The sequence below is a fragment of the Talpa occidentalis genome, unplaced genomic scaffold (genome assembly GCF_014898055.3).
Source record: "Talpa occidentalis isolate TD23 unplaced genomic scaffold, MPIMG_talOcc4v2.1 talOcc4.15, whole genome shotgun sequence".
NCBI lineage: Eukaryota > Metazoa > Chordata > Mammalia > Eulipotyphla > Talpidae > Talpa > Talpa occidentalis.
In genome coordinates this window covers 57,266,028-57,292,691 of record NW_023601543.1, presented here as the reverse complement: position 1 = coordinate 57,292,691, position 26,664 = coordinate 57,266,028, and the positions used below count along the sequence as shown (strand labels likewise).

The window sequence follows — 26,664 nt, the reverse complement described above, 5'->3', positions numbered from 1 at the left end:
TTGGAGGTGCGAGTTTGTGTGGGACTAAATAAAGAGCAGCGGTAGGTGGGGTGTGGATCCATGTCCGTGGCTCTTTCATGAAAGCTTACAGCACTGTGAGAGCCCACGTGACGCTTCATGACCGTTCCAGTGTGTGATCGCGGGCCCAGTACGCTTCCGCTGCACCGCTCTGCTGGCCGGCATGGTGTGTGACTGTAACAGCATACATGAAACTGTGTGTGACAGCGTCTAGGTTGTATGAGATGGCATGTGACTCCATGCTGTGTGACTGTTGGTGCCAATGTGTGTGCTGCACCTCTGTGACGCTCAGAGTCAGGCTGGGTGAGAGCGCCTGAGTGACACAGGTGACTGTAAGTGACAGGGCATGGGTGCTTGTATGAGAGGAGGTGGAAATGTGTGCCACAGTGTGTCAAAGAAACACAAGGGGTTGTGTTTATGTGCCGCTGAGGGTGATCTGAGACAGTGGGACATGTGTACTGGGCAATAAACATTTGTGGAATGGTAAGCAAGGACCGTGTGTGCTGTGTGTGGAGGCGTGACAGTGGGTCAGTGGTGTGTCAGGGTGCCTGTGGGTCTGGTAATGGCAGCGTTTCTGTGCAATTCGGGGTTCATGTGAGTGGATCACACAGACAGTGCCACATCACAGTGTCTCTGAGTGGCTGACAATGTGCGTCACTCTGTGTATACTTGTTTGTGGAGGTAACAACATGCATAGTTTCAGTCAGCGTATGTTAGAGACCCCTCCCAAGGCATAAAAACATGTTCAGGGTAGGAAAGGGAGAAAGGGGCTGGCATGGTGGCTGTCAAGAAGGTCAGAAGGCCATTGTGGCACTGTGGGGTTGCCCATGGGCCTTCCTGTCACTCATCTCTTATCTCTCTCAGCCCAGCTCGGCCTGCAGCCCTGTGGGAAATGGTAGAGAAGGAGGGGAGGAGATTAGGACAAAATAGACTCTAGGGGTGATATTTAGATCTGGTAGATGCGGCTCCCCACAGTATTAATTCCCTTCCCAACACAACTACTCACTCACCTGGGCAAACTGCTCCCCACTAAAGGGGGATCTATTCTTCCATTAACAAACCCTTACCCAAGAGCGTGTGCTGAGTCACGTGATATCCTGGGCCACACAGGTGAAGTGGCTTACCTGGGGCCACACAGCTGGTGACACAGGCGTGCCAGGCTCTGTGACTTAGCTGCCATAATACCCAGCAGCTTCTACAGTCAGCAGCACCATTTACTAAGTGTTCACTGTGGGTCATCAACAGCTGGGAGGCCTCAGTTGCTTTAGTTCATAAACACCTGAAGGAAAATACGAGGAAGGACAGTCATATGTCCCTTAATGAACAAGGGTGAGAAATGCAGCTTTGGGTGACTTCCTCATTGAGCAAACATCATAGAATGTGATTACACAAACCTAGCTAGTGTAGCCTACCACACACCTAGGCTGTAAGGTACAGCCCATTGGGCCCACTGCCATCTGTGTCATCAACTGAAACATCGTTAAGCGACACATGGCTGTATACTCCTAACTACACACTTCGCTCAGGAAAAGTGTAACTCAGGACTGATGAACTTGTCCTGACCACACTGAGTTTAAGGAGTGGACTGTGGATGGGGTGCCCCCTCCCCAAGTGAGTCTTGCTCACAAATGGGCTGCTTTTCTCTTTATGGCTTCTCCCCTCCTTCAGGCCCGCCACACATTCTGAACACAGTGTGGAGAAGCAGCTGTCCTCAAAAGAACAGCAGCCTGCCAGCTGGCTGCCCTGCTAGCCCACTGCAGAGTCACAGAAATCTCTCACCACAGGGCTCTCCAGAACTGCCTTGGTCCTGAACCCCTGTCCTTGTCTTCAACTGGAAGCCTCTCAGAGCCAGGTGCTGGGAACGCACCTGACCCTGCCTAGTTCAGGAACCCCAGTCTTCACCCTGTGTAAGAACAGCTGCCCTCACCTTCATTTGAAGAGGAGACTTTCTCTGATTAGCAGGAAAGGTGCCCTGACCCTGGACGGGAATGCCAGCCCTCAGCTTACATGGAAGGAAGCCCTGCCTCTTAGGGCACAGCCACTACCCCTTTACCCCCGCTTAGGAATCTCTGAACTTACACTGTAAGGAAGCCCCTGCACTCCCCCTTACAGAACACCTGTCCTGACCCTGTCTCTGAAGGAATCATGTCTTTTTCTTTTTTTTTTCTTTTTTTTAATTTATGATTTATTTATTTGTTTGTTTGTTTGTTTGTTTTTGTTTGTTTATACATGCACTAGGTACAGGGCCTCCCCTGATGGCACAGCGGTTGAGCGCTAGGCTGCGAGGCTGCCAGCAGCCTCTGCAGCACCGGTTCGCTCCCCAGCCGCCGGCGAGGGTCCCACAAAATAAATAAATAAATAAATAATGATTACTTAAAAAAAAAAAAAAGATTTTCCCATGCACTGGGTACAGTCAGAAGCACGGGAGGGTGAGAGAATTCACCAGAGCCAGAGCAGGGAGCAGAGCAGGCAGAAGGACTGAAGTACACTGCTGAGGGGAGCAGCGGGCAGCAGGAGAGGTCTGTGCGCTATGTGGGACCCTCCTCTGGTGGCCGGGGAGCAGCCGGGGATTGAACCGGCGCTGCAGAGGCTGCGGGCAGCTTTGCAACCCAGTGCTCAACCGCTGTGCCACCGGGGAGGACCTGGAGGAATCATGTCTTGACCTTGGACAGGTTACCTCTGTCTTCACATTGTTCTGCAGCCCTGCCCCCCAGGGAGCACATTAGGAACACTTCACTCCCAGTAACAGCTAGTTCTGAACCAGGGACTTGGCTCTCTCGCTCCAGAAATCCCCATCTTCAGCCTCTCCTGGAACCCAGATTAAGTGGAGAAGCCCTGGCCTTCTTTGTTTACAATGACCTCTGACATCCCTCTGCATAACACCTGATCTCTCCCCAGGAGCCAACTCTCTATACGAACCTCAGTCTTGAACATACACAGAAAACCCTTGTCTGACCCTGTGGCAGGAAAGCCCAGCATTGTACAGGACTCCCCATCCTCATGCTTTGTTAGCTCCACTGCCCTGACCCTCTACAGGAAGCCCGGCCTACGACTGTACTAGAAACTGACTGTACTCTCTGTAGAAAGCCTTTTCCTGACTCAACAGAAATTAACTTGATGCATTTACAGGACGCTGACCTAAATTTGCTCTCAAAAAGCTCTCCTTATGCTGCATGGGAAGCCCTGATGTGACTCTCTATGACATCCTTGCCCTGGTCTTGTCCCAGAAGTACAGAAGAGCCACTGTCCTGATCCAACAGAAGAAACACTAACCTGAACTTCTGCAGGAAAGTGTCCTTCCTCAATATGTCCTGATCCTGCTAGGGATCACATTCTGAGTCCCAGCTGGAAGTTGTTTTTTTTTTTTTTTTTAATTATTTATTTATGCATAAAAGAGCTGGGGTGTAGGCCAGAGGTGGTAGGGGGGGTGAGAGGATTCACCAGAGACAGAGTGAGTAGCAGAACAGGCAGACTGACTGAAATACACTGCTGAGGGGAGCAGTGGGCAAGACAGGAGAGGTCTGCTGCACCATGTGGGTCAGCTCCCTGACCGGGCATGGAACTCGTGCTACAGTGGCTGTGAATAGATTCACAGTGCTGAGATTTAAGCCCTTGAGCCACCAGGGAGGCCCCCCTGCAGGAAGTTCTGACCTGAGCTGGTATAGAAAACCCTGCTCTTAATACTCAATAGGAACCTTTGGCTCTTGAGAGGTTTCCAAGAAGTGAACCAGTATAAAAACACCTGCACTGCATAGGAACCTCTGTCTTACCCTTGTTAAGTAACCCATAGCCCGAATCAACATGACCACCTGTCCCAAACCTCACTTGATCTGTCGTCTCCAGGAATTTAGCTCTAATCCCAATCAGAAATCCTGGGCCTCCGGGCCTTCCCAGTGGTACAGCGGTTGAGCGCTGGGTTGCGAAGCTGCCCGCAGCCTCTGCAGCACCAGTTTGATCCCCACCGCCAGGGGAGGGTCCCACATGGCACGCAGACCTCTCCTGCCGCCCTCTGCTCCCCTCAGCAGTGTACTTCGTCAGTCTGCCTGCTCTGCTCCCCGCTCTGGCTCTGGTGAATTCTCTCACCCTCCCGTGCTTCTGACTGTACCCAGTGCTTGTATAAATAAATAAATAAATCCCCAAAAAAAAGTTAAAAAAAAAAAAAAAACAAAGAAATCCCGGGCTTGAGTATGACTCTCTACAGAAAACCGTTTTTCTGGCTGCTAAAGGAATACCTAATCTTAACCTTCACAGGAAAAAAAAAATGCCTTCACACCCTTCCCTCTCACTCTACAGTATCTCTACTCCTCATCTTTTCCTACAAACCTGCCTTATCAACAGATTCTTTCTCTTGGCCCCTGACAGAAAACACTAACTTGACTCTATAGACATGCCTACCCCCACACAAGAACTTTAAAGAGAATCCTCTATGACAACACTGTCCGATAGAAATATAATATGGGGGTCTCCCTGATGGCACGTGGAGTTAAGTGTCAGCATTATGAAGCAATCCGCAGCCTCTGTAGCACATGTTCGATCCCTGGCTAGGGAGCTAACCCACATGGCACAGCAGACCTCTCCTGTCTCTCTCGCTGCTCCCCTCAGCAGTGTGTTTCAGTAGATCCACCTGTTCTGCTCCCTCCTCTGTCTCTGGTGAAACCTCTCACCCCCATACCTCTGGCCTACACCCCAGTTCTTGTATGCATAAATAAATAAAATAAATCTTGGGCCTCCCCGGTGGCGCAGCGGTTGAGCACTGGGTTGCGAAGCTGCCCGCAGCCTCTGCAGCGCCGGTTCAATCCCCGGCTGCTCCCTGGCCACGTAGGAGGGTCCCGCATGCTGCGCAGACCTCTCCTGCCGCCCGCTGCTCCCCTCAGCAGTGTACTTTGGTCCTTCTGCCTGCTCTGCCTCTGGTGAATTCTCTCACCCTCCCGCGCTTCTGATTGTACCCAGTGCTTGTATAAATAAATAAATCTTAAAAAAAGAGAAAAGAACAAGGATTCTGTGTCTTCTACAAAACTAAACAAAAATTTAAATAAATAAATAAAATAAATCTGGAAAAAAAAAAGAAATATGAGTCACATGTGTAATTCTAAATTTTCACATGGATGCATTAAAAAGAATTGAAATTAATTTCATAACACATTTTACTTTCCCCAATATATTAAAATATTTCATTTTCACATAGTCAGTATAAAAGTTATTGGGATATTCATACCAATTCCTTTAAATCTACAAGATAAGCAACATTTCAAAGGCTCTGTAACCACACGTGGCTAGTGGCTACCACACTGGACAGCACAGCACTTATGGAGTCTACAGAATCCTACAGCAGTCACTGCTATAGGCTCTTCAACCTTGTTCCCTTTCTTCCTGAGCTCACTCACTTTCCCAACCTCCCTTACGGTTAGATGTGGAAATGTGACAGGGTTCTGACCAAAGGAATGTAGACAGTGATAGACACCACTTCCAAGACCAGATTGTAACAGCTTCTCACAGAAGCCTCTCTTCCCCAACTGTCAACTAAATTGTGACAACTCCAAGGACTCACAGGAGAGCCGAGTCACAAAATGGAAGTTGTTCTGGGTTCATGAATGCCCAGTAGTAAATATTGACATTGCATTTTGTATGAGCAAGAAATAAACATTAAGGTGTTAAGCCTGAGACTCTGAGTTGGTTGGTTATAGCAACTAGCAATAATTTAGTCCAATCAATAACAATTTCTTAACTGGATCTGGACAAAACACTTGATCCCGTCTATATGAACACAACTCTGAACCTGTGCAGAAACACCTGTGCCACCTAAATTGTACCTGTACCCATACCTGAACTGTACCACCTGATCTCTTCATGGGAACATGTCATAATACAGACTAAGGAGCCCCATCCTGAACTTGTACAGGAATCCCTAGCCTGCAGTCTCTAGAAACACCTGTCTTGAAAACTCTATAGAAACCGCCCATGGCTCAGTAGAAGAACACTATAGAAACTGTAGGAATCCCTGTTCTCACTCTATCCAGGAACATATGCTTGACCTATAGCAGAAATGACCTGACCCTGTTCATTAATCCCTGTCCTCACATAGTGCATAAAGGGAAGACCTCTCCTCAGCAATCATGGAAACTTTGCACTCATCCTGCAAAGGAATCCCAGCCAGATAAAAGAGACCAAAGACTGACATTCTGCAAGAGGGATCAGCAAACTATGGCCTCCTGGGCAAGGAGAAATTGCAGTCCGTTTTCACATTTTTTTATGGGAAAGAAAGGAGAGAAGGGCGGGAGGGATAGATAAAAAGCCACAGAGGTGGTATGTGGCCTGCAAAACCTAAAATATTTACTATCTGGCCCTTTATAGAAAGTTTGCTGACCTCTACTCTATAGGAACTTCTATTTTCACTATCCAGAAAATGGATCTTGGCCCTTTCAAGACTCCCTGTTCTATCATTTTGCAGGCATCACAACCCCAGAATGTTCTTCGTGTCTATCACTCTGTTTTCTTTAGTGTGTGTGGTTTAAAGGTCTTAGATCCATGACCCTCTTCCACTGGGACAAAAGACACGTTCATGCAGGAAGAGTGGAAGGGAAGAGCAGGCTGGAACTGGGGTTTTCGAGGTTCAGAAGGCCCAACGCCTACTGGGCTGCGGGGCTGTCAATCTGTTTGTTAGTCAGCGATGCTGAAGGCCAGACCGCTTATCTCTCTGGCCCCAGCCTACAGCCCGGTAGGAAATGGCAAAGAATGAGAGAGGAGATTAGGAGGACAAACCGGCCTCCGTGGGGCTGCAATTTAGACATTTAGACACGGAGGCGGAGAGTTGGGAGGGGCACCTAGGGCAACTCCCTCTAGCCTCCATACACTTTCCATTACAGCTCCGGAACAAAGTTACCCAGTGGAGGGGGGTCTGACGTTGGGGGCGGGGGGATTTGCCGCCCAAGAAAAGCTCCCCTCCGCCAAGTCCATTCTGGCCTCGGGGAACTATTATCACAATTCTCCAGATGAGGAAACTGAAACACAGAGACATTCGGCAACTTGCCCCAGGTCACATGGCTGAGACTCTCGTAACCTCAGTTTCCTTATCTGCCTAGCAGCCTTAATAATGGGAACTACCTCCTAGAACTGCGGTTTACAATGCCTGTCCCACAAAAACACTCGCCCCTCCTCCGACTCCTCGCGCCTCACAGCCATTTCCCGGGCATTCTATTAATAGTTGGCACTTGGAAAGTGCTTCCTGGGTGCCACCTCAGTGATCTTTCAGAGCAGCCCCACCACACTTCTCATCACCACTCCCACCCTGGCCGCCACACAAGTAGTTTCCACCGCGCTCCCTGCCCAGCCGCCCCGTCCGCGCACGTCATCAAGGCGCGCCGCGCGGGAAGCCGCTGGTAGGAGCCAAGACGACCCTTCCTAACTCTCTCGCTTGCTGGCTTGCTCTCGAGTCAGCGCACGGCACTGCTGGCACAAGTCCCGAGGGTTCCTAAGGTGACTGGGCAGGGGCGGCGGCGCGGGGGCCACCTTAACCAGGGCGGCGAAGGCGGCGGCCTTGGGGGGAGGGGAGGGCGCGAGCCCGCGCGTCACCCGAAAACCCGCGCCTGACGCAGGCGCAATACCGCTCGTGTCGCGCGCGGACGCACAAGTCTGTTAAAGAACTCGCGCGGTAGGCGGGGCACCAACGGTGTCGGCCGTTGAGCGCAGCGTTACCACTGGATCGCGCTTGTGTGGGTGGGCGGGACCTGGGCGGGCTGTGGAGAGATTCGGTCCAATGGAAAAGAGGAGCTCAGGCCCCCTCGGCCCCCCAGGTCGCCGGGAATCTCTTTGCGCGAGTCCTGGGCGGAGTTTGAGAAAGGGGCAGGGCACTGTGAGTGAGGCTGACAGGATTGGGCGGTGTCGATGGCGGGGGCAGGCCGGATGGGGGCTGGCGGGGGCGGCTCCGAAGCGACTGAAAAGGCTCGGTGAAGCCTTGGGGGTAGGGTCTGAGCAGGGGGTGGGGTCTGGTGGGAGGAAAGGGGAAGACCCCCGAGGAGCCGGGCATGTGGAGACCGTAGGGGCGGGACCTGACCCGGTGGAAGGTGCGGGTCTCCCGATAAGGGGTGGAGTTAATGGCTCGCTAGGGGTGGAGTCAGGGCCAGGGCTGGGTCTGAGGGAAAAGCTGGGTGGCTATCCGGGCGATTGACTGGAAAGAGTTGGCTTTCGAGCGGGTGGGGTCTGGAAGAGCCTGAGAGGATTGGAAAGGTCTGGGAATGGGAGGGAGGCGGTTCGGAAAGCGGAAGGGGCGGTGATTAGCCGCAAAGGGCGGGCCCTAAAACCTCTGGGCTAATTACTCAGTGAAGGGGCGAGATTTTCAAAGGGAAAGAATGGTGGAAGGGGGTGGAGCCTCACTGAATGGGCGGGGCCAGGTGGAATGAACACCCTAGCAAACGGAGGGGGCTTGGAGGGAGGCGGGGCTTAGGAGGCGGTGGGGAATAGGTTGGCAGAAGGGATGGCGACTAGAGTAGGGGGCGGGGCCTGGGAAGGAGCTGGGATGTGGGGTCCCCAGGGATTGGGATGTCCAGCCCTTCACAGTCACATCCACCCCACCCCCAGAACCGCGGCAGGGGTGAAGTCTCCCCGACCATGACCTCCCACGGTCAGGATTCCACCACCATCAGGCAGCGAAGGAGTAGGCACAACCCCCACTCTCCCCCTCAGGACTCCAGCATCACCTCGGTGAGGCCCCAGACCTGCAGATGAGGGGGAGGGGGAGCAGCGGGCCGTTCACTGGACTCTGACCCTTCTCTCTGTTTGGCAGAAGCGAGGTATTAAAAAGGGTGCTGCACTCCACTCCAGCCCCAATCTAGCAGAGGTAAAGAAGAAAGGCAGAATGAAGAAGCTCAGCCAAGCGACCGAGCAAGACCTAGTCGTGGGGCTGCAAGGACTGGTGAGCGGGGCCTGGCCCCAGTGTACCTTCCTGTCACAACTAAAACCCTGAGGTTCTCCATCCTGGACAGTGTAGTTTACTCCTTCTGACTCAGGTCCTTAATGAATATGTCTCTCCTATTTTTCCCTGCAGGATCTGAACCTTGAGGCCAAGATACTGTCTGGCACTGGCTTGGTGTTTGATGAACAGCTAAATGAATTCTACTGCCTCTGGGATGACAGGTGAGGCTGACTCCTCCAGGTTGTCCCCAACCCACACAAATACACACATTCAGAGCCCATTAGCAAAAACCAGTACTTTCTTATACTACCCTAGAGACCAGAAGCAGATGATTTAGGAAGGTGGAGTACCAGCTTGAATGGGTTCTTTTCATTCCGCCAACAAACATTTGTTGAGTGCCTGTTGTGTGCCAGGAGCTGGTGATACAGACATGTTAGGCAAGACAGAGAGGGTCCCTTCTCAAGACGCTGGTGGGTAAGTGGAGAGTAGATCATTAAACAGCCAACAGCACAGTGTGATGTGTTCAATGAATGAGGACTTAAGACCAGGGGATTCCAGAGTGTTTACTAGAGAGTCCTCCACTAACAGCCAGGGTTTCCAGAAGGCTTCCTTGAGAAAGGGGTTTTTGTATTGAAATTGAAGAATTATGCCTCCCACTCACTGTAGTTTTCACGCTTGTAATCCATCAGCAAATTCTTTTGGTTGTTTGAAATTTATTCAATATCTCACCTCTCTTCACCACTTCTACTACCACCACCACAATCACTCACCTAGACTTGCAGAGGCCTACTCACCAGTCCCCTGCTTCTACCCTCAACCCTATTCTGTTCTCCACACTGTAGTAAAAAAAAATATGTACAAGATGATGTTCTCTTTCTTACAGTCCTTCAAGGGCAAGCTTTTGCCCTCCAGGCAAAGTTCAGATTCTTCATGCTGGACTCTAAGGTTCCACATGGCCTGCTTCCACACCACCTTGGTGACCTCTTCAGCCAGTCCTCTCCCTCATTTGCTTCTCTTACCTTTACTTCACTCACACTGTTCTTCCAACATGCCAGGTACTCTCTTGTCTCAGCTCTTTACCCTGACTGATCCCTTTCCCAAAGATTCATTTCTACCTTCTCCTTTCCCATTTAATATTCACATCTCAAAGGGACTTTCTCAGAGAGTGCTTTACCTGGTCACTTCTCTTCCTCCACACCTATCTTCTTCCAGATTTTCCTAGCCCATGTTATTTTTTTTAATTATTATACTAACATGTTTACCAGTTTAGTACCTCCTCGTCCCCACATAGGACTCATGATGGCAAAAGATTTCATTTATTGAATACAGGGGGAAGATTATTAAGGACCTTGTGTGGCATTGGGAGGACTTTGGCTTTTGCTCTGGATGAGATGGGAGTCATGAAAAGGTTTTGAGTGGAGGAGACATATGAACTGTTTGGGGTTTTGACCAGTAGTTACAATGAGGAGAAAGAACTGATGTGGGAGGGTAAAAGCAGTGAGGCCAGTGAGGAGCACAGGTAATGGAGGCAATGAGAAGGGGACAGACTTTGGTTATATTGTGAGAATGGAGCCAACAGTCACCAACAATGACTCCAAATTTTCTGGCATGAGCAACCACAGTGGTTGGGGGAGATGTGGCAGGAAAGGATGTGGTGTTCGCCAGTGTCCCCATACATATCTTTGTGTGTGTTGCTGTATCTCTGTGAATCCAGCTTCCCTGAATGCCCTGAGCGGCTCCATGCCATCAAAGAGCAGCTCATCCAGGAGGGCCTCCTCAACCGTTGTGTGTCCTTTCAGGTGAGTCCATAGCCCACACCCTGGGTGGAGGGCCGGAGCTGGGCATAGCCAGTACCTTAGCCCTTTAATCTACATGTCTCTCCAGGCCCGGTTTGCTGAGAAGGAAGAACTGATGTTGGTTCACAGGTGAAGACTGGGGAGCCTTGTAGGGATGGGGAAGAACTGCCCGAGTGAACCAGGGCAGGCAGATGCTTTGGGGAGGAATCTCATGGGCTCTGAGACCTTGGGCAAGTCTCCCTGTACCTCAGTGGTACTGCCTGTAACATGGGACAAGGAGGAAGGTGGGCCTCTGACTCTCATCCCCTATCTGTGTCTGTAGCCTGGAATACATTGATCTGATGGAGACGACTCAGTACATGAATGAGGGGGAACTCCGCATTCTAGCAGACACCTATGACTCAGTTTATCTACATCCGGTATGGATGAGAACTGTGAAGTCAGGGGGTGGTGGCAATCCTGGGGTCCCTCATCCCCACACCCACCCCACCCTGGGGGGAACAACTGAGTGGACAGGGCTGCTCTCTCCCTTGCTCCCTCTCTGGCTCCTCACTATCTCTGCAGAACTCATACACCTGTGCCTGCTTGGCCTCAGGCTCCGTCCTCAGGCTGGTAGATGCAGTTCTGGGGGCTGAGATCCGGAACGCCATGGCCATCGTCAGGTAGGACCCAACAGCATTTTCCTTTTTACGTTAAAAAAAAATCCATTCTTCAAATGTAAAATGTAATGGTATAGGTCGTGTATTCATGTGGTTCAGGAGTAAAAAATGGTACAAAAGAGGCTACAAAAAAGTCTCCCTACTGCCGCCCCCACCCCCAGACACCAGCTTTCTTTCCTGGGAGGTAATCATTGCAACTAATGACTCATGTGTCCTTCCAGAAATAGTCTGCTTATTCATAGAATAAAATACCATGTTTTGTTGATTCTAAGGGACTTGTTTTTTTGTAACGTCTTGACCTCAGATACGTTGTACAAACAGTGGCTTCTTAGAATTCGGTTGGCATCTTCTGCTTTGTTGTTGGCACATAAAATCACAGTACATCTTATCATTGGCATCCCAGAACTGATGAAATACAAAAGACATAGCCTTTCCCTTCCACCCCTGTTTTTAGCCATAAATCATGGTCGCACGTGACACTCTCACTTCCATACCATGCATTTTTTACTTACACATCTACTCTGACAGTATGGAACTTAGACCTGTGTAGAAGGTCATTTTGTAAATGCACAGGAAGTTAATCAGTTGCCTGCCCATGGCTGTTTTAGTTCCCCCACCCAATCAGTTGCTTTTTCCAAGAACTGCCGTAGTCTATATTGTTGTCCATTTATAAACATGTTATTTCTCCCTTTTTGTTATATAGGTTCTAGGCTGAGTCCCCAGGAATGACCCCAAATTACTGGGTGTTTGAGTATATGCATTGATACTTTTAATTATTATGAAATTTCCTTTGGAGAGAGCTGTAGACTAGGATCGTGGGTCCAAGGGCCCCAGTTCCTCAGTTCATGGAAGATTTGTAGGCATTGGCACTGGGGGAGTTGGTGGTCCACGAGAAAAGGGGAGAGCCTGTCTCTACAGAGAAAGATCCCTCCCACAATCTGTGGTCTTCCTTGTCCTGCCCAGGCCTCCTGGACACCATGCCCAGCATAGTCTCATGGATGGGTATTGCATGTTCAACCATGTGGCTGTGGCTGCCCGCTATGCCCAACAGAAGCATGGCATAAAGAGGTCAGTAGCAAGCAGCACAGTGGGTGTGATGGAGGTGGCACAGGCGTATCTGGTCTGGACTCTTCCCTGAGATGCACATTGATTCTTTTACATAGTGCCCCCTTCTCTCGCTCACAGGGTCCTTATCGTGGATTGGGATGTGCACCATGGTCAGGGGACACAGTTTGCCTTTGACAAGGATCCCAGGTATGCCCCAAGTGCCACCCTAGATGCTAGACTCTGAGCAACCACCCATCCTTCATGTCCAGCCAGAAGGAGCCCAGGAAGGGAGGGAAGACAGTCCTATTTCTTGGACTCATTCTAGCACCAGGCTCTGGCTGCTCTCTGTGGATCTGTTCTTTTCATTTCACTCTGAGGAATGAACTGTTAGGTTCCCTATTTTATAGCTGGGGGAACTGAGGCTTACAGGTTTAGGAGAAAACACAGAGAAGAAATGGAAGAGACAAGATTTGTGCCCATAAATATTTGGAGATCTTGCCCACACTAATTTACCCTGGAACTGGAGTGAACCTTAAATTACTACTATGTTTTTGCTGATTATCATAGTAGACTACATATTTATTTAAAAAAATTAATACAGAAATGTCTAAAGTAGTGAGCTTCCTGTAATTCCCATCACCTCAAAATTTTTCCTGTAAATATATGAGTATTCATTATAATTATTTTTAATGCACTGCCTAATGAAACAGTACTCTCTATATGTTCTTCAGCAACTTGCTTTTTGCCTTTAACAGCATTCCATTGACATGTCCCCATGTAGTGCCTCTTAAAAGCACCTCATTCTCTTTAAGGGCTGTACAATGTTCTATTGTATGGCTGTGCCTGTGGTCATTTAACCCTGGGACATTGATAATGCATCCTAGTTTTTGCTACAGTGAATAGCCTAGTAAATATATAATTTTACACTTTTCTGAATATGTCTTAGGATGAATTGCCAATAGTGGATTGCTGGTCAGAGACTTGATAAGGTTTAAAGTCAGGGATCTGGGGCCTCCCTGGTGGCATAGCACTATGAAGCTATCACCAGCCACTGCAACGTGAGTTCGATCCCCTGTCAGGGAGCTAACCCACATGGCACAGCGGACCTCTCCTGTCTCGCCTGCTGCTCCCCTCAGCAGTGTATTTCAGTAGATCCACCTGTTCTGCTCCCCACTCTGTCTCTGGTGAATCCTCTCACCCCCCATACCACTGGTCTATACCCCAGCTCTTTTTTTTTTAAGATTTATTTATTTATACATAGAAGAACTGGCAGATCTGGCAGAGACAGAACAGGCAGATCTACTGAAATACACTGCTGAGGGAGCAGCGGGCGAGACAGGAGAGGTCTGCTGTGCCATGTGGGTTAGCTCCCTGACAGGACTGAACTCATGCCGCAGTGGCTGGTGATAGCTTGATAGCACTGAGACTTTAACCCCTGTGCCACCAGGGAGGCTCTACACCCCAGTTCTTGTATGCATAAATAAATAAAAGTAAATTTTAAAAAGTGTTTAAAAAATAAATAAATTCAGGGATCTATGGCCAGATTTCTCTCCAGAAAGGACAGCCGTTCACCCTTACTGTAGAAAGTAATTAAATGCATGCTCGTCAGTAGGAAACTCTTCTAAGCAGTTATTGTTTTATCCAGCCTTCTATCAAAGGACCACATAGATTCATAGAGCCCATGGCCTATTATCTAATCTAGGTTGGTTGTTCTCTAAACGTTGCTTTATTATTTTCCAATATTCAGTATTGCTGACAGATGTCTGATGTCAATCAGATTTTCATTCATTTCTGAATGATCTATTATTTTTCTCTTTGAAGGTTTTAGGTTCTTCTCTTTTCCCCTGGTGTTCTGAACCTTTACACCAGCCTCCTCATTCTGTTTAGAAGTAGATAGACTTCCTTTTTAAAATCCTTGGAAATTTTCTTCTATTAGAGCTTTGATGAGTTCTACTGTGTGCCCTCTAGTCTCTTCCTGTTAGTCATGTGTTAGACCTGTTGGGTTGATCCTCTATATCTCTTAGTTTTTACCTCATATTTTCTATTGCTTTATGTCCTGGGAGATGTTCTCAACTTTATCTTCAAGTTCTGATGAATTATGTAGTTAGATCTTCTTTTAATCTCCAAGAGCACTCGTTTTTATTACCTGTCATTTCTAATCTTCTTTATTTATAGTACTAATTAGAAATGTTTTGCATTTTCTTCTGTTCTCTGAATTGTTTGTTTGTTCTGGAGTTTGTTGAATTGTTTTTCATTGGTCCTTTTATGCTGGTGGTTTTCTTCAACTATGGAGTGATCTTTATTTGACCGTTGTACCTAAGAATGAAGGACTGCTGTAGATGTCTGTCTTGAGGCTGTTCTGCTGTGGTGTATGTGGGTCTGTTTCCTGAAAGGCATTATTTCCTGGGGACAAGGGCAGAAAATGTCCACTGACAGGTTCAACGTTAGGGGGTGAGGGTAAGGAGCTGGATATTAGATGGGATCCTACCAACTGCCAGAAAAAAGGGAGTCTCTTCTTGGGGTTGCACATCATGTTTTACCCTTAGCCTTGCCAAAAGTTTGTGTATTTATTTTTTCAAATATAGCCTTAGGCTTTTTGGGTCATCGTTAGTATTAATATTAATCTTTATTAATTTATGTTGTGTTTTTTATTTTGTTCATTTCTGGCTTTAATTGAATGCTTCAGTATTTATGAATTTATTGGCCAATCATGGTTTATCTATACCTCCCCTTACTGCTATCCTCCTGTATTATTTTGAAGTTAGTCCCAGATACCATATCATTTCTTCTGTAAATATTCCAGAATATATCATTGAAACATAGGACCTTTTTTAAAGCATTACCATGGTATCATGCCTAAACAAATTAACAAGAATCCCTTGATATTATTAATCATTTTTTTTAATATTGGCAGGTTTTTTTTAAGATTTGTTTATTTATACAAGAACCAGGGTACAGGCCAGATGTGTGGGAGAGTGAGAGGATTCACCAGAAACAGAGCTGGGAACAGAACAGGCAGACTGACTGAAATACACTGCTGAGGGGAGCAGCGGGTGAGACAGAAGAGGTCTGCCACACCATGTGGTATCTCGCTGGCCAGCCGGGATCAAACCTGCGCTGCAAAGGCTGCGGACAGCTTCACAGCACTGTGCTCAACTGCCTGCTCCACCAGGGAGGCCCATTGGCATTTTTTAATGTATTTATTTATGCATACAAGAACCGGGATACAGGCCAGAGGTGTAGGGGGTGAGAGGAGTCACCAGAGGCGGAGTGGGAAACAGAACAGGTGGATTGACTGAAATACACTGCTAAGGGGAACAGCGGGTGAGTCAGGAGAGGTCTGCTGTGCCATGTGGGTAGCTCCCTGACTGGGGATCGAACTCATGCTGCAGTGGCTGCAGAGAGCTTCATAGGTTGCATCTTAACCCCTTGTGCCCTCATTAATCATTCTTTTTGTCAAGATAAATGTATGAGCAGCTTCTTGTGGAAGTCTTATTGAGCCTGTGCATAGATATAAAGCATTATGAATATATTCAATGCATTCTTCCTCAAGAATAAGAATGTATAAATGGAAAAAAAATGATCCATGCCCCTCAGTCTCCTAGCTCCCTATCTTTCAATCTGTTAACTCCATCAGTAGGGGCCTGGGATCCTTAAAATACTACTAGACAGTCTTTAAAATACTATTAAAATAATACTATATTATAAAGGTAAGGAAAATAAGTAAACTAAACTAAGTAGTTAAAAAGATAAACAGGGCCTCTCTGGTGGCACAAGAGGTTAAGACACAACCTATAAAGCTAGCCGCAGCCACTGCAGTACAAATTCATGTGTAGGTTAGCCAGGGAGCTACCCACATGGCACAGTAGACCTCGTGTGTCTTGCCAACTGCTCCCCTCAGCAGTGTATTTCAGTCAATCCACCTGTTCTGCTCCCCACTCTGTCTCTGGTGAATCCTCTCACCACCCGCCCATACCTCTGGTCTACACCCCAGCTCTGTATGCATAAATAAATAAATCTTCAAAAATTTAAAAATAATAAAAGAAATAAGTAAATTTGATGAATTGGTCATTCAGAAGATTGACTATTCAGCATTGACTTTGTGTGCAGTGACCTGGATCTGTATTTTATTTCTCCAGAAGGGAAAACTCATATCATCGTGGTTGCCTACTCCCCAACCTGGAACTTTAAGAGAGTTTTCCAGGGATTTGTTGAAATTCCTTATTGCCTTGAATCCTTTCTCCCATTCTCTTTCTTTGTGGGTTGATACTTATTTAAAATTCCTTTACTATTTTTTGACTGGGATCGATCATAGGAGAGCAAGGAGGTAAACCTGTGCTATTAGAGTCCACTATCCTTTCACTGGAAATCAGTCAAACTTATTACAAAGTCTCCTCCTATTTACTTTATAAACTTAGTTTGCTTAGTGTTAATTCTCTCTTTGTTGACTCTGTCTCATGAAGTTGACTTTTTTCAAGTCTACTCTTTTCTTCCTATTGATGATAATTTTTAGATGCTACTGTATATTTCTCTTTCTCTAATAGTTAATTTACTTTTTTTTAAAAGAGAATAATTTTTCTTTATTTTGATACATGTATATTTAGAACTTTTTTTTCTTTTTCTTTTTTTCTTTTTTTTTATTTTTTTCTCTGCATTTTATTTTATTTTTTTAAATAATAAATTTTATTTTTATATTCCCCATACAATTGCAACCCCCCCATTCTGACCCCAATCCCTCCCCTCCCGCCCCCAACTAATAGTTAATTTACTTTAAAACATTTAGAAGTTACATTTATCTGAGTTCAAAATAAAACAATCATGCCCCTACTTAAGAGAAGAACTTTTCACATGGGTTTCATTCCCCAATTCCAAGATATTTTACTTCAGTTTAAGAATCCTTTTATATCTGTTGCATTCAGTGTCACAGCTATAGTATCAACATTTATTAAAATGTAGCTGTGAAGTTTGTCTAACAGATTCTTACCACTATTTCTTGTATTTCCCTTAAAAAAAGAAAAGGGAAAAAATACTGCCTTAAATCCTATCTAGAGCAAAGCAAGGGGTAGGCGGATGGCTGGGTGACTGAGAGGTTCATTTTTGTTGCCTCATCCCACTTTTTTCTCTGCTTCTAGTGTCCTGTATTTCTCAGTCCACCGCTATGAACATGGTCGGTTCTGGCCCCACCTTAAGGCCTCTAACTGGTCCACCACAGGTTTTGGTCAAGGTCAGGGATATACTATCAATGTGCCTTGGAACCAGGTCAGTGTCTGCCCACCCTTTGTCACCCAAGTGAGGCCCCACCCTGCTCTTCTGCCAGCTTAGGGCAAGTGGCAGAATGTCCCCATTGTGCCTCTCTGTGTGCAGGTGGGGATGCGAGATGCTGACTACATCGCTGCTTTCCTGCACATTCTGCTGCCAGTGGCCCTTGAGGTCCTGGGGGTCTGGGGTGTGTTGGGCAGGGCAATGTTGAGGGATGGGCTATGAGGGCAGGTAGCCTCATGTGATCATTTCCCCCACTCAGTTTCAGCCCCAGCTGGTCTTGGTAGCTGCTGGATTTGATGCACTTCAAGGGGACCCCAAGGTAAGGCAGGCTCCCTGGGATACAGGTGGGCAGAAGAAAGCTACACAGAGCCAAACTGACCCTCCACATTCCCCCAGGGGGAGATGGCCGCCACTCCAGCAGGCTTTGCCCAGCTAACCCACTTGCTCATGGGCCTGGCAGGAGGCAGGCTGATCCTGTCTCTGGAGGTGAGTGACCCACTCCCCTTGGTCATTTGGCCCATGGATCCTAGAGGGCTAAGAACAAAGCTTCCAAGTCTGGCAGGAGTTCTTTCCCAGCATTTCTGCTGACTAGTTGCCCACTCTCATCTAAGCCACTGAACTTCCCGGTGCCTCTGCTGTTCCTATGTCAAATGGGCATAACAGTAATAGTCATTACACTTCACTATTCAGTGAACAAAATGAAGCCACCTTCTAAATTCCTTGTGCTTGGCATGTGCCCTGGCACTATCATTACTATTACTCATCACTGGTAAGGTCTGTTTTTTTTTTTTCCTGAAACCCCCACACTCCTCCCAGGGTGGCTACAACCTCTGCTCTCTGGCTGAGGGTGTCAGTGCCTCCCTCCACATACTTCTGGGAGACCCTTGCCCCATGCTGGAGTCCCCTGGCGCTGCTTGCCCAAGGTGAGCCTAGGTGGAAAAGGGGAGCGGGGGACCCTCGCTATCTACCCAGGGGCTAATCAGTCACATGTCCCTTCCCCTGCACTGCAGTGCCCAGACATCGATCTCCTATACTCTGGATGCCCTGGAACCCTTCTGGGAGGTCCTTGTAAGACCAGGTAGGGGGCAGGGATGGGCTTGGTGATGGGGTGACCTTCAATAAGCCCTGGGGGGACACTCTTCCGACCCCTCTCTGACTTTCCTGAGCCACTTTGATGGGGAAGGTCAGGCTCTCTTACTGGGCCCTGGTTTCAAGTCTTCTATCTCTTTATTTTGGGATTCTGGAACTGAGCTCCAGAGTATTACAGGGATCCAGGGTGGGAGAGTAGGGTAAACGTGGCCTCCCATGTAGTTGAGACCCTGGAGGAGGTCAACATAGAGGGGATCTACATGGAGAAGAAGAAGGCGGCGGAACCATGGCATCCCCCTGAGCTCCCAGTCCTGAAGTGGCCAGTGCTGCAGCCTCGCACAGGGCTGGTCTATGACCACCGAATGATGGACCACTACAACTTGTGGGACAGGTATGTAGCTGGAGGACCAGGATGTGTGGGCAGGGGCGTTCCCTTCTCCCTCCTCAAGCACTAAGCTCTTGGCTCTGGTGACCCCCCTCACCAGCCATCACCCAGAGATGCCCCAGCGTGTTTCACGTATCATGTGTCGTCTGGAGGAGCTGGGCCTTGTTGGGCGCTGCCTCACTCTGCCTGCTCGTCCAGCCACCGATGCCGAACTGCTCACCTGCCACAGGTCAGACCCCATGCCTGAGGTGGGGTTCTGTCACAGTACACATCTTCCCACTTATGAGGAGCTGTGGGTAGGACACCGGAGGGGAGGGGCCGTAGAGGGTAAAGAATCGCCTGACTGTCCCCCACCCCCACCCCCGGCCCGGTTTTCCAGTATGGAGTATGTGGATCGTTTACGCTCCACGGAAAAGATGAAAGCCCGGGAGCTGCATCGTGAGGGCGCCAACTTTGACTCCATCTACATCTGTCCTGGCACCTTTGCCTGCGCACAACTGGCTGCTGGCTCTGCCTGCGAGCTGGTGGAAGCAGTGCTGTCAGGAAAGGTGAGGCTTGAGGCTGGAAGAGGAAAGCAGGACGGAGTGAGGGGCACTGAGAAAGTTGGGCCGAGGAAAGAAGCTTCCAGCTTACCAGAGGCCTTGCTCACTGGGAGATGCATTCATCCAGGGAAATGGAGGCTGGAGTCCCCTAGCAGCTGGTGGAGTAGTGAAAGGGAGGGGAGAGGGAAAAGAACAGGAGGGAGGCAGTGAGGTAGATGGTCCAACCTTTGTTCCCTGCTCTTCCCCCAGGTTTTGAATGGGGTTGCTGTGGTGCGCCCCCCAGGACACCATGCAGAGCCAGATGCCGCTTGTGGTTTCTGCTTTTTCAACTCTGTGGCTGTGGCTGCTCGCCATGCCCAGACTATCAGTGGTCGTGCTCTGAGGTGAGGGCCAGAGGTGGGCCTCCTGTCTTGTGCTTTCTCAGCACGTCCTGTTATACCACCCTTGGGACCTAGCCAGGCACAATCAAGGTTTCTGTCACCTAGTACTTCTCTAGGAAAGGGCCCAGGACCTAGCCTCTCTGTGCTTGCCCAGATAGGACCCCCAGATTTTGGCACAAAAGTGCTCATAAAACAGGCTCCAGGGGCCCGCTTCAGCATATCTGGTCCCTGACAACTATCTGACAGAACCTGGGTCTAGGTCCCTGAGCTTATTTCTAAAGACCCAAGATCCAGTTCCCAACACCACAGAAACCCAGGCTGTATTTCCCTGGTCATTTCCCAGAGGAGCCCAGGGACCAGCTCTGAGTACTTTACTCTAACCCACCATGAAACCCTCAGGAGCCAGGCTCTGCTTCCTCCTTACTTGGCTAGAACTCCCAAGCCTGACAGTGTGTGTATGTTTTCCCCAGGGACCTGAGGTCCTGCCATCCACAATAAATGCTCCTATAGACAGAACCCAGGGATCTAGCCCCTACCCTCTCCCAAGGGGTAAGTGTCTTGGGTAACTTAAGAGCTGTACTTTTTCCAGGATCCTGATAGTGGACTGGGACATCCACCATGGTAATGGAACTCAGCGTATATTTGAGGACGACTCCAGGTGAGGGACCACGGAGGGGGGCAGATGTGTCAGGAAGGTGGGCAGGCTTGCCTCAGGGGTGAGGCCTCCACAGGAGCAAGGCAGCTACTAACCAGCCGTGGTTCCCTCTTCCCGCCCTGTCCCCGGCAGCGTGCTGTACATCTCCCTGCACCGCTATGATCATGGCACCTTCTTTCCCATGGGAGATGAAGGTTCCAGCAGCCAGATGGGCAGGGCTGCTGGCACAGGCTTCACTGTCAATGTGGCCTGGAATGGGCCCCGCGTGGGTGACGCTGACTACTTAACTGCCTGGCATCGTCTAGTGCTCCCCATTTCCTATGAGGTACGGTTCGGGATATGTGTGACGCCACCGTGTGGGTGGCAACAGGTGTGCAAGAGTTCCAGGCCCCTGATCCTGTGAGGCAGCCTGTGAGGTGGCTGCAATGACAGCTGTGGGGGGGGTGTGACTGTGTGGCGGCCGTGTACACCATCATTAGTGCCTATTTGTATGTGATGGTGGCCCCCTGTGACTGAGTATGTATGAGACTGCACAGGTGGCTATTTGTCACACTGATTTTCCTGTGTAATGGGTGTGATAGTGTATGTGACTGCTTGTTTTTTGTCACAGCTGGTGTGTGACTTTCTGCATGTGGGAGGCTATGTATGGCAGTCATCACTGTCTGTCTATGTCTCTCTCTCCCTGGAGGTGACTTGTATAAATTTGCCTGACTGCATGCATGGCTTTAGGTAACTATCTTCTCTCTCTCTGTGTGTGTGTGTGAGAGAGAGAGAGAAAGAGAGAGAGAGAGAGAGAGAGAGAGAGAGAGAGAGAGAGAGAGAGAGAGAGAGAGAGAGAGAGAGACTGAGGGAGTGAGCGCCATCTCTCACTTCTGTGGGGAAGTGCATGTTCAGATGTGTAGGTGTATTAGTCTGTGTGCAATGGCTGTGACTACCTTCTCTGTGTGTGACTAACTAAGCAATCACCTCCTGTGTGGGCACAGTAGTGAGCATGTATGACTGTTAGGACTGTGGGGATGGTATGTGTATGATTGTGTCTTTGCAGGGGTGGCTGTGGATGACTAATCCCCTCTGTGAGAAACTATGTGGTGGGGGGGCTGATGGTGTGTGTTATGTGTGATTGTTGTGTGTGACCATTTTCTGTGTGTCACTTGCATTGCCATCGTCTAGCACTGGATGTATACAACCCTGTGTCAATACACATGTGTTCCATCGCTTACCCGGGAAGCAAGAATGGGTGCCTCTTGGTTCCAACCTTAGGAATTCATTCCTTAATTTCTGAATCTCCACATCTCATGTCTCTGTGCCTTTTTTTTTAAAAAAAAAAAAACAGTATTTTTTTAAAAGATTTATTTATTTATGCATACAAGAACTGGGGTACAGGCCAGAGGTATGGGGGGTGGTGAGAGGATTCGTCAGAGTAGGGAGCAGAACAAGCAGAGTGACTGAAATACACTGCTGAGGGGAGCAGCGGGTGAGACAGGAGAGGTCTGCTGCGCCATGTGTGTTAGCTCCCTGGCTGGGGATGGAACTCGTGCTGCAGTGGCTGCAGAGAGCTTCACAGTGCTGAGAATTAAACCCTTGTGCCACCAGGGAGGCCCTTTTTTTAAAATTTTTATTGGTCTCTGTGTCTTGTATCTCTGTCTTATGACTCTACCTTATGTCATCATCCGTCCATTTCTAGTGTCTTCATGTCTCTGTGTCTCCTGTCTCTGTGTCTGATGTGCCAGTGTCTTTGTCCATCTGACTCCATGTCTCTGTGTCTCTGATTCTCTCTGTCTTGTGTCTCCACATCCTCCCCTTTCTGTTCTCAGGCTTCTGGTCATGTGTTTCTAGGTCTGTGTCACCGTCTCTCTGTCTTCATTTGTCCTTGTCTCTGTGTCTTTGGGTCCTCCTCACCTTACTGCCTACCCAGGCCCCCACCCTCATGCCCATGTGTCTCTTCTCTCCCTGCTTCAGTTTAATCCAGAGCTGGTGCTAGTCTCAGCTGGCTTTGACGCTGCACGGGGGGATCCTTTGGGAGGCTGCCAGGTGTCACCCGAGGGCTATGCCCACCTGACCCACCTGCTGATGGGCTTGGCCGGTGGCCGGATTATCCTAGTCCTAGAGGTAACTCTCGCTCAGTCCTTCTTCTCACAGTGGCGGGGGGGGGGGGGGGGGGGGGGGTGGGGTGGGGGCGGGGGGCGCGGGTTGGAAGGCTTGAAGTCCTGCCCTTTCTGGTAGCTAGCTGTGATGCTCAGGACAGTTTCCTAAAATCTCCTTTGAGTGTCTCCCCCCCCCCCCACTGTTGGCACATACTGGGCACCAATGACACTAACATTAACAACTTTGAATGTTCTTATGTGAAAAACACTCTTCTTGGCACTTTGTGGTAGTATTCATTCATTTCCTTGACAAAGAAGCCTTATGAGGTAGGGTCTACTGTCTTTAGTGTTCTCCTCTCAAGATAAGGGAAACTAGCTCGAGGTCACATTTTTATCAATGGCAGAGCCTGGGCTTGAATCCAGGCAGCCTGGCTCCAGGGTCTACTTTTTACCATTGCTTGAACTGCCTCTAGCAAGGTCCTGAGACAAAGTAAATTCAGACCTTTTGTAAATTACTCAGTGATTCCACCCCCTGTGCCTCAGTTTCCTCATCTGTAAGATGTGCACGGCTAATAACGGCAGAGTGCATGGTATATTGCAAGCACTGCATAGGTGCTGTAGCTTCTGATTATGCATTGTTCATGCATTTGCTTAGCCCCCTCAGCACCCTGCAGGGCTGTCCTTCTCACTCCCACACAGATGAGGATAATAGCTCAAAGAGAAATGAATTGGCTGGAATAAGCCCCAGGGATGGCAGTTAAGAACAACTCCATCCTTAGATAGCCCAGGCTCCAGCCCTCCTGATGCCTCTTCCCAGTTATTGTCACCTCCAGCGAGTCATCCAACCACTGTTAGCCTTCGTTTCTTTACCTGTAAAGAGTTCACTGGGGCTTCTATGGAGAATGAGAAAAGGGGTTCATGTAGAAAGACCAGTATTTCTGTACTAGATTAGAGCCGCGGCTTCTATGTGGGTGCAGCCAGGGCTCCAGATACCGTGACTTCAGGTTCCTGTACAAATTGAGCATACATGGTTGTGGGGATTAAGTGAAGTAATATGCATAAAGTGCTTAGAATGGGTCTGGCACACAGCAAGCACTTGAAAAATGTCAGCTATTACTAATGTTACCATCAGTATTGTTACTGTAGTTGCTGTGACCTTGTGCTTTATTGCACAATTTTCCCTCCTCAACTGCTTCACACTGTGGGTGCTTCCCAGCTTATAGATGTAGGTTCTACTCACTTGTTCCTAACTCCTACCCTCCAGAAATTGTAGGGCCCTAAGGGGATATTGGGAGGCCCGGCATCTTGCCTCCCAAATTCCCTGGAAGAATCATAACCCCCCATATACTTTTCACTCTTTTTCCTTGACAAAGGGTGGCTATAACCTGACCTCCATCTCAGAGTCGATGGCTGCCTGCACCCGCACCCTCCTAGGGGACCCACTGCCCCTACTGACCCTGCCACGGCCCCCACTATCAGGGACCCTGACTTCGATCTCTGAGACCATCCACATCCATCGCAGATACTGGTGCAGCTTACGGGTTATGAGTGAGTTGGCCTGGGGAATTGGGGGCATTTGGGAGCCCAGGAGGGCAGGGATTAGAAGCAGAGGAATAGCACCCATACTCAAGAATCTCCCTCCCATGGTTCCAGAGACAGATGACAAAGAGGTTCCCTCCACTTACATGTTAATCACCAAGAATACATCCCAACCTGCTGAACCTGACTCACATGAGGGGGTAACCGTGCCAAGAGGAGGGGACATTCTGGAAACAGGCATGGGGAAGACCACTTCAACATCATCTGTGGAAGAGTCCACTGCAGGTCAGACTAAGTCAGAGACAGCTGTGGTGCAGCTCACTCAGGACCAGTCCTTGGAGACAGCCACGGGGGAAGCCACACTGGACCAGACCCCCTCAGAGACAGCCATGGGGGAAACCATGCTTGGCCAGACCGCTCCAGCCTTGTATACTAACAACGAGACTCCCCCAACTTCACCCGTGCAAGGAGCCACACCCCTGTTATCCCCCAGTGAGCTGATTGGGAACCTCAGGGCTTTGGAACTAGGCAAGAAAACTCAGGTAAGGTCCACTACACCCGGGTAAACTGAAGCAGGGGCAAGAATTGGGCCTCTCAGATATATCTCATTTTTTTTTCTTTTTTTTTTTTAAAGATTTATTTTATTTATTTATGCATACAAGAGCTGGGGTATAGCCCAGAGGTGGGGGGGCAGGAGGGAGGTGAGAGGATGCACCAGAGACAGAGTGGGGAACAGAACAGGTGGATTGACTGAGATACACTGCTGAGGAGAGCAGCTGGAAGACAGGAGAGGTCTGCTGTGCCATGTGGTTAGTTCCCTGGCCGGGGATCAAACTCGTGCTGCAGTGGCTGCTGAGAGTTTCATAGTGCTGAGACTTAACCCCTTGTGCCATTAGAGAGGCCCTCAGATATCTCTCTTATCTCTGCGTATCCAGGAAGTCCTAGAGTCCCAGAACCCAGAAGAGGAGAGTCTACCAGGAGGCGTGACTGGAGGTCAGGACATGAATGATTCCGTGCTAATGCAGGCCTTTGGGAGCCATGCTGATACTGACCAGGTGAGCTCAGCCATAGACTGTGACTATGACGTCCTTCTCTTGCCTAGCTGTACCTCCAAGTAGGGACTTGTGATGGGGAGATGGAGACCATAGCTAACTTATTTTCACCCACTGCAGCCCACATTTTATGCTGTGACACCACTGTCCTGGTGTCCCCATTTGGAGTTCATATGCCCTGTACCTGCGGCAGGCCTAGACGTGACCCAACCTTGTCAGGACTGTGGAATGCACCAGGAGAATTGGGTGTGTTTGTCTTGCTATCAGGTATGTAGCAGAGGAAGGGGTTGAGGTGGAAGTTGACCCACGAGCAAAACACAAGTGGGTGCTAATTCCCACCCAACACTCCCCAATCTCAGGTCTACTGCGGTCGTTTCATCAACGCGCATATGCTCCAACACCACGAAGCCTCAGGACATCCTCTGGTACTCAGCTATGTTGACCTGTCTGCCTGGTGTTACTACTGTGAAGCCTATGTCCACAACCAGGTATGCCCCAGGAAGACCCCCTAACTCATTCACCCCCACTACACAAATACCTGCTGTGGTTGGGAAAGGGGAGAATGGAGACCCTTCTGTATGACTACCTCTTGATTATTTTGTGTGGTGTGGGGGCAGTGAGGTAGTTCAGGAGACAGGGTGATTGAGGACTAGAGTGGGGGCAGCCTCCTGGCTGAGGTAAAGGGGTCTGCCGTCTCTCTGACCTACTGTTTCTTGCCTCCTCCTCAGGCTCTGCTAGAGTCAAAGAACATCGCCCACCAGAACAAGTTTGGGGAGGATATGCCCCATGCACACTAAGTCCCAGGATGCACTCCTGTTCACCTACTGAGAAGCAAAGTAGACCATCCTTAGTTAATTCCAACCTGTACCGCGGATGAGGGGCAGCCTCACTCCATCCCATCCTGAACTCCCCAAGAGTTATAATACCCCAAAGGTGCTGATTGAAGTATAAATATTTGTAAGAAGACTGTGATGATCAGTTGTAGATCACCTGTCCACACCTGCCTGAGGGACTCCATCTCCTCTGCCCCAGAAGAATAGAGGAAGCAGCTCAGTGGCCCAAAAAGAACCTGATATCACAAAGACAAGGACATTGGAGGGGCGCATGAAATGGCAGATGTGTAAGGTTGCGTATATAATAAAGTACAAGCTGTTACAAAACTTGAGAAAGCCTTTTAACCTTGAATGGGTGGAAAACCCCACACTCCTGGCCAATATGGCTAATGAGGGCCATAAGGCTTTATCAGGG

At 49.0% G+C, this 26,664-nt stretch overlaps 1 protein-coding gene across 6 annotated transcripts; it reads left to right on the top strand.

Moving 5' to 3' along the window:
* Positions 1-7,408: 7,408 nt before the first annotated feature.
* On the top strand, positions 7,409-26,575 carry HDAC6 (histone deacetylase 6). Of its 6 annotated transcripts, none has more exons than XM_037512430.2 (29): positions 7,409-7,491; positions 8,593-8,715; positions 8,798-8,926; positions 9,059-9,147; positions 10,641-10,725; positions 10,811-10,851; positions 11,045-11,141; positions 11,287-11,384; positions 12,345-12,449; positions 12,567-12,635; positions 17,561-17,687; positions 17,793-17,858; positions 17,950-18,009; positions 18,087-18,176; positions 18,507-18,613; positions 18,701-18,768; positions 19,002-19,170; positions 19,265-19,393; positions 19,544-19,712; positions 19,956-20,089; positions 20,676-20,744; positions 20,874-21,066; positions 22,701-22,850; positions 24,199-24,373; positions 24,479-24,906; positions 25,300-25,419; positions 25,537-25,683; positions 25,776-25,904; positions 26,145-26,575. In XM_037512430.2, exons 2-29 carry the CDS (start codon positions 8,623-8,625, stop codon positions 26,211-26,213), a joined length of 3,405 nt encoding a protein of 1,134 aa, XP_037368327.1. In that variant the 5' UTR covers positions 7,409-7,491; positions 8,593-8,622; the 3' UTR covers positions 26,214-26,575. The 6 variants fall into 6 exon arrangements, with proteins under 6 accessions (XP_037368327.1, XP_037368325.1, XP_037368323.1 ...); XM_037512428.2 differs by lacking the exon at positions 7,409-7,491 and adding an exon at positions 7,644-7,666; XM_037512426.2 differs by lacking the exon at positions 7,409-7,491 and adding an exon at positions 7,741-7,867.
* The last annotated feature ends 89 nt before the right edge of the window (positions 26,576-26,664 follow it).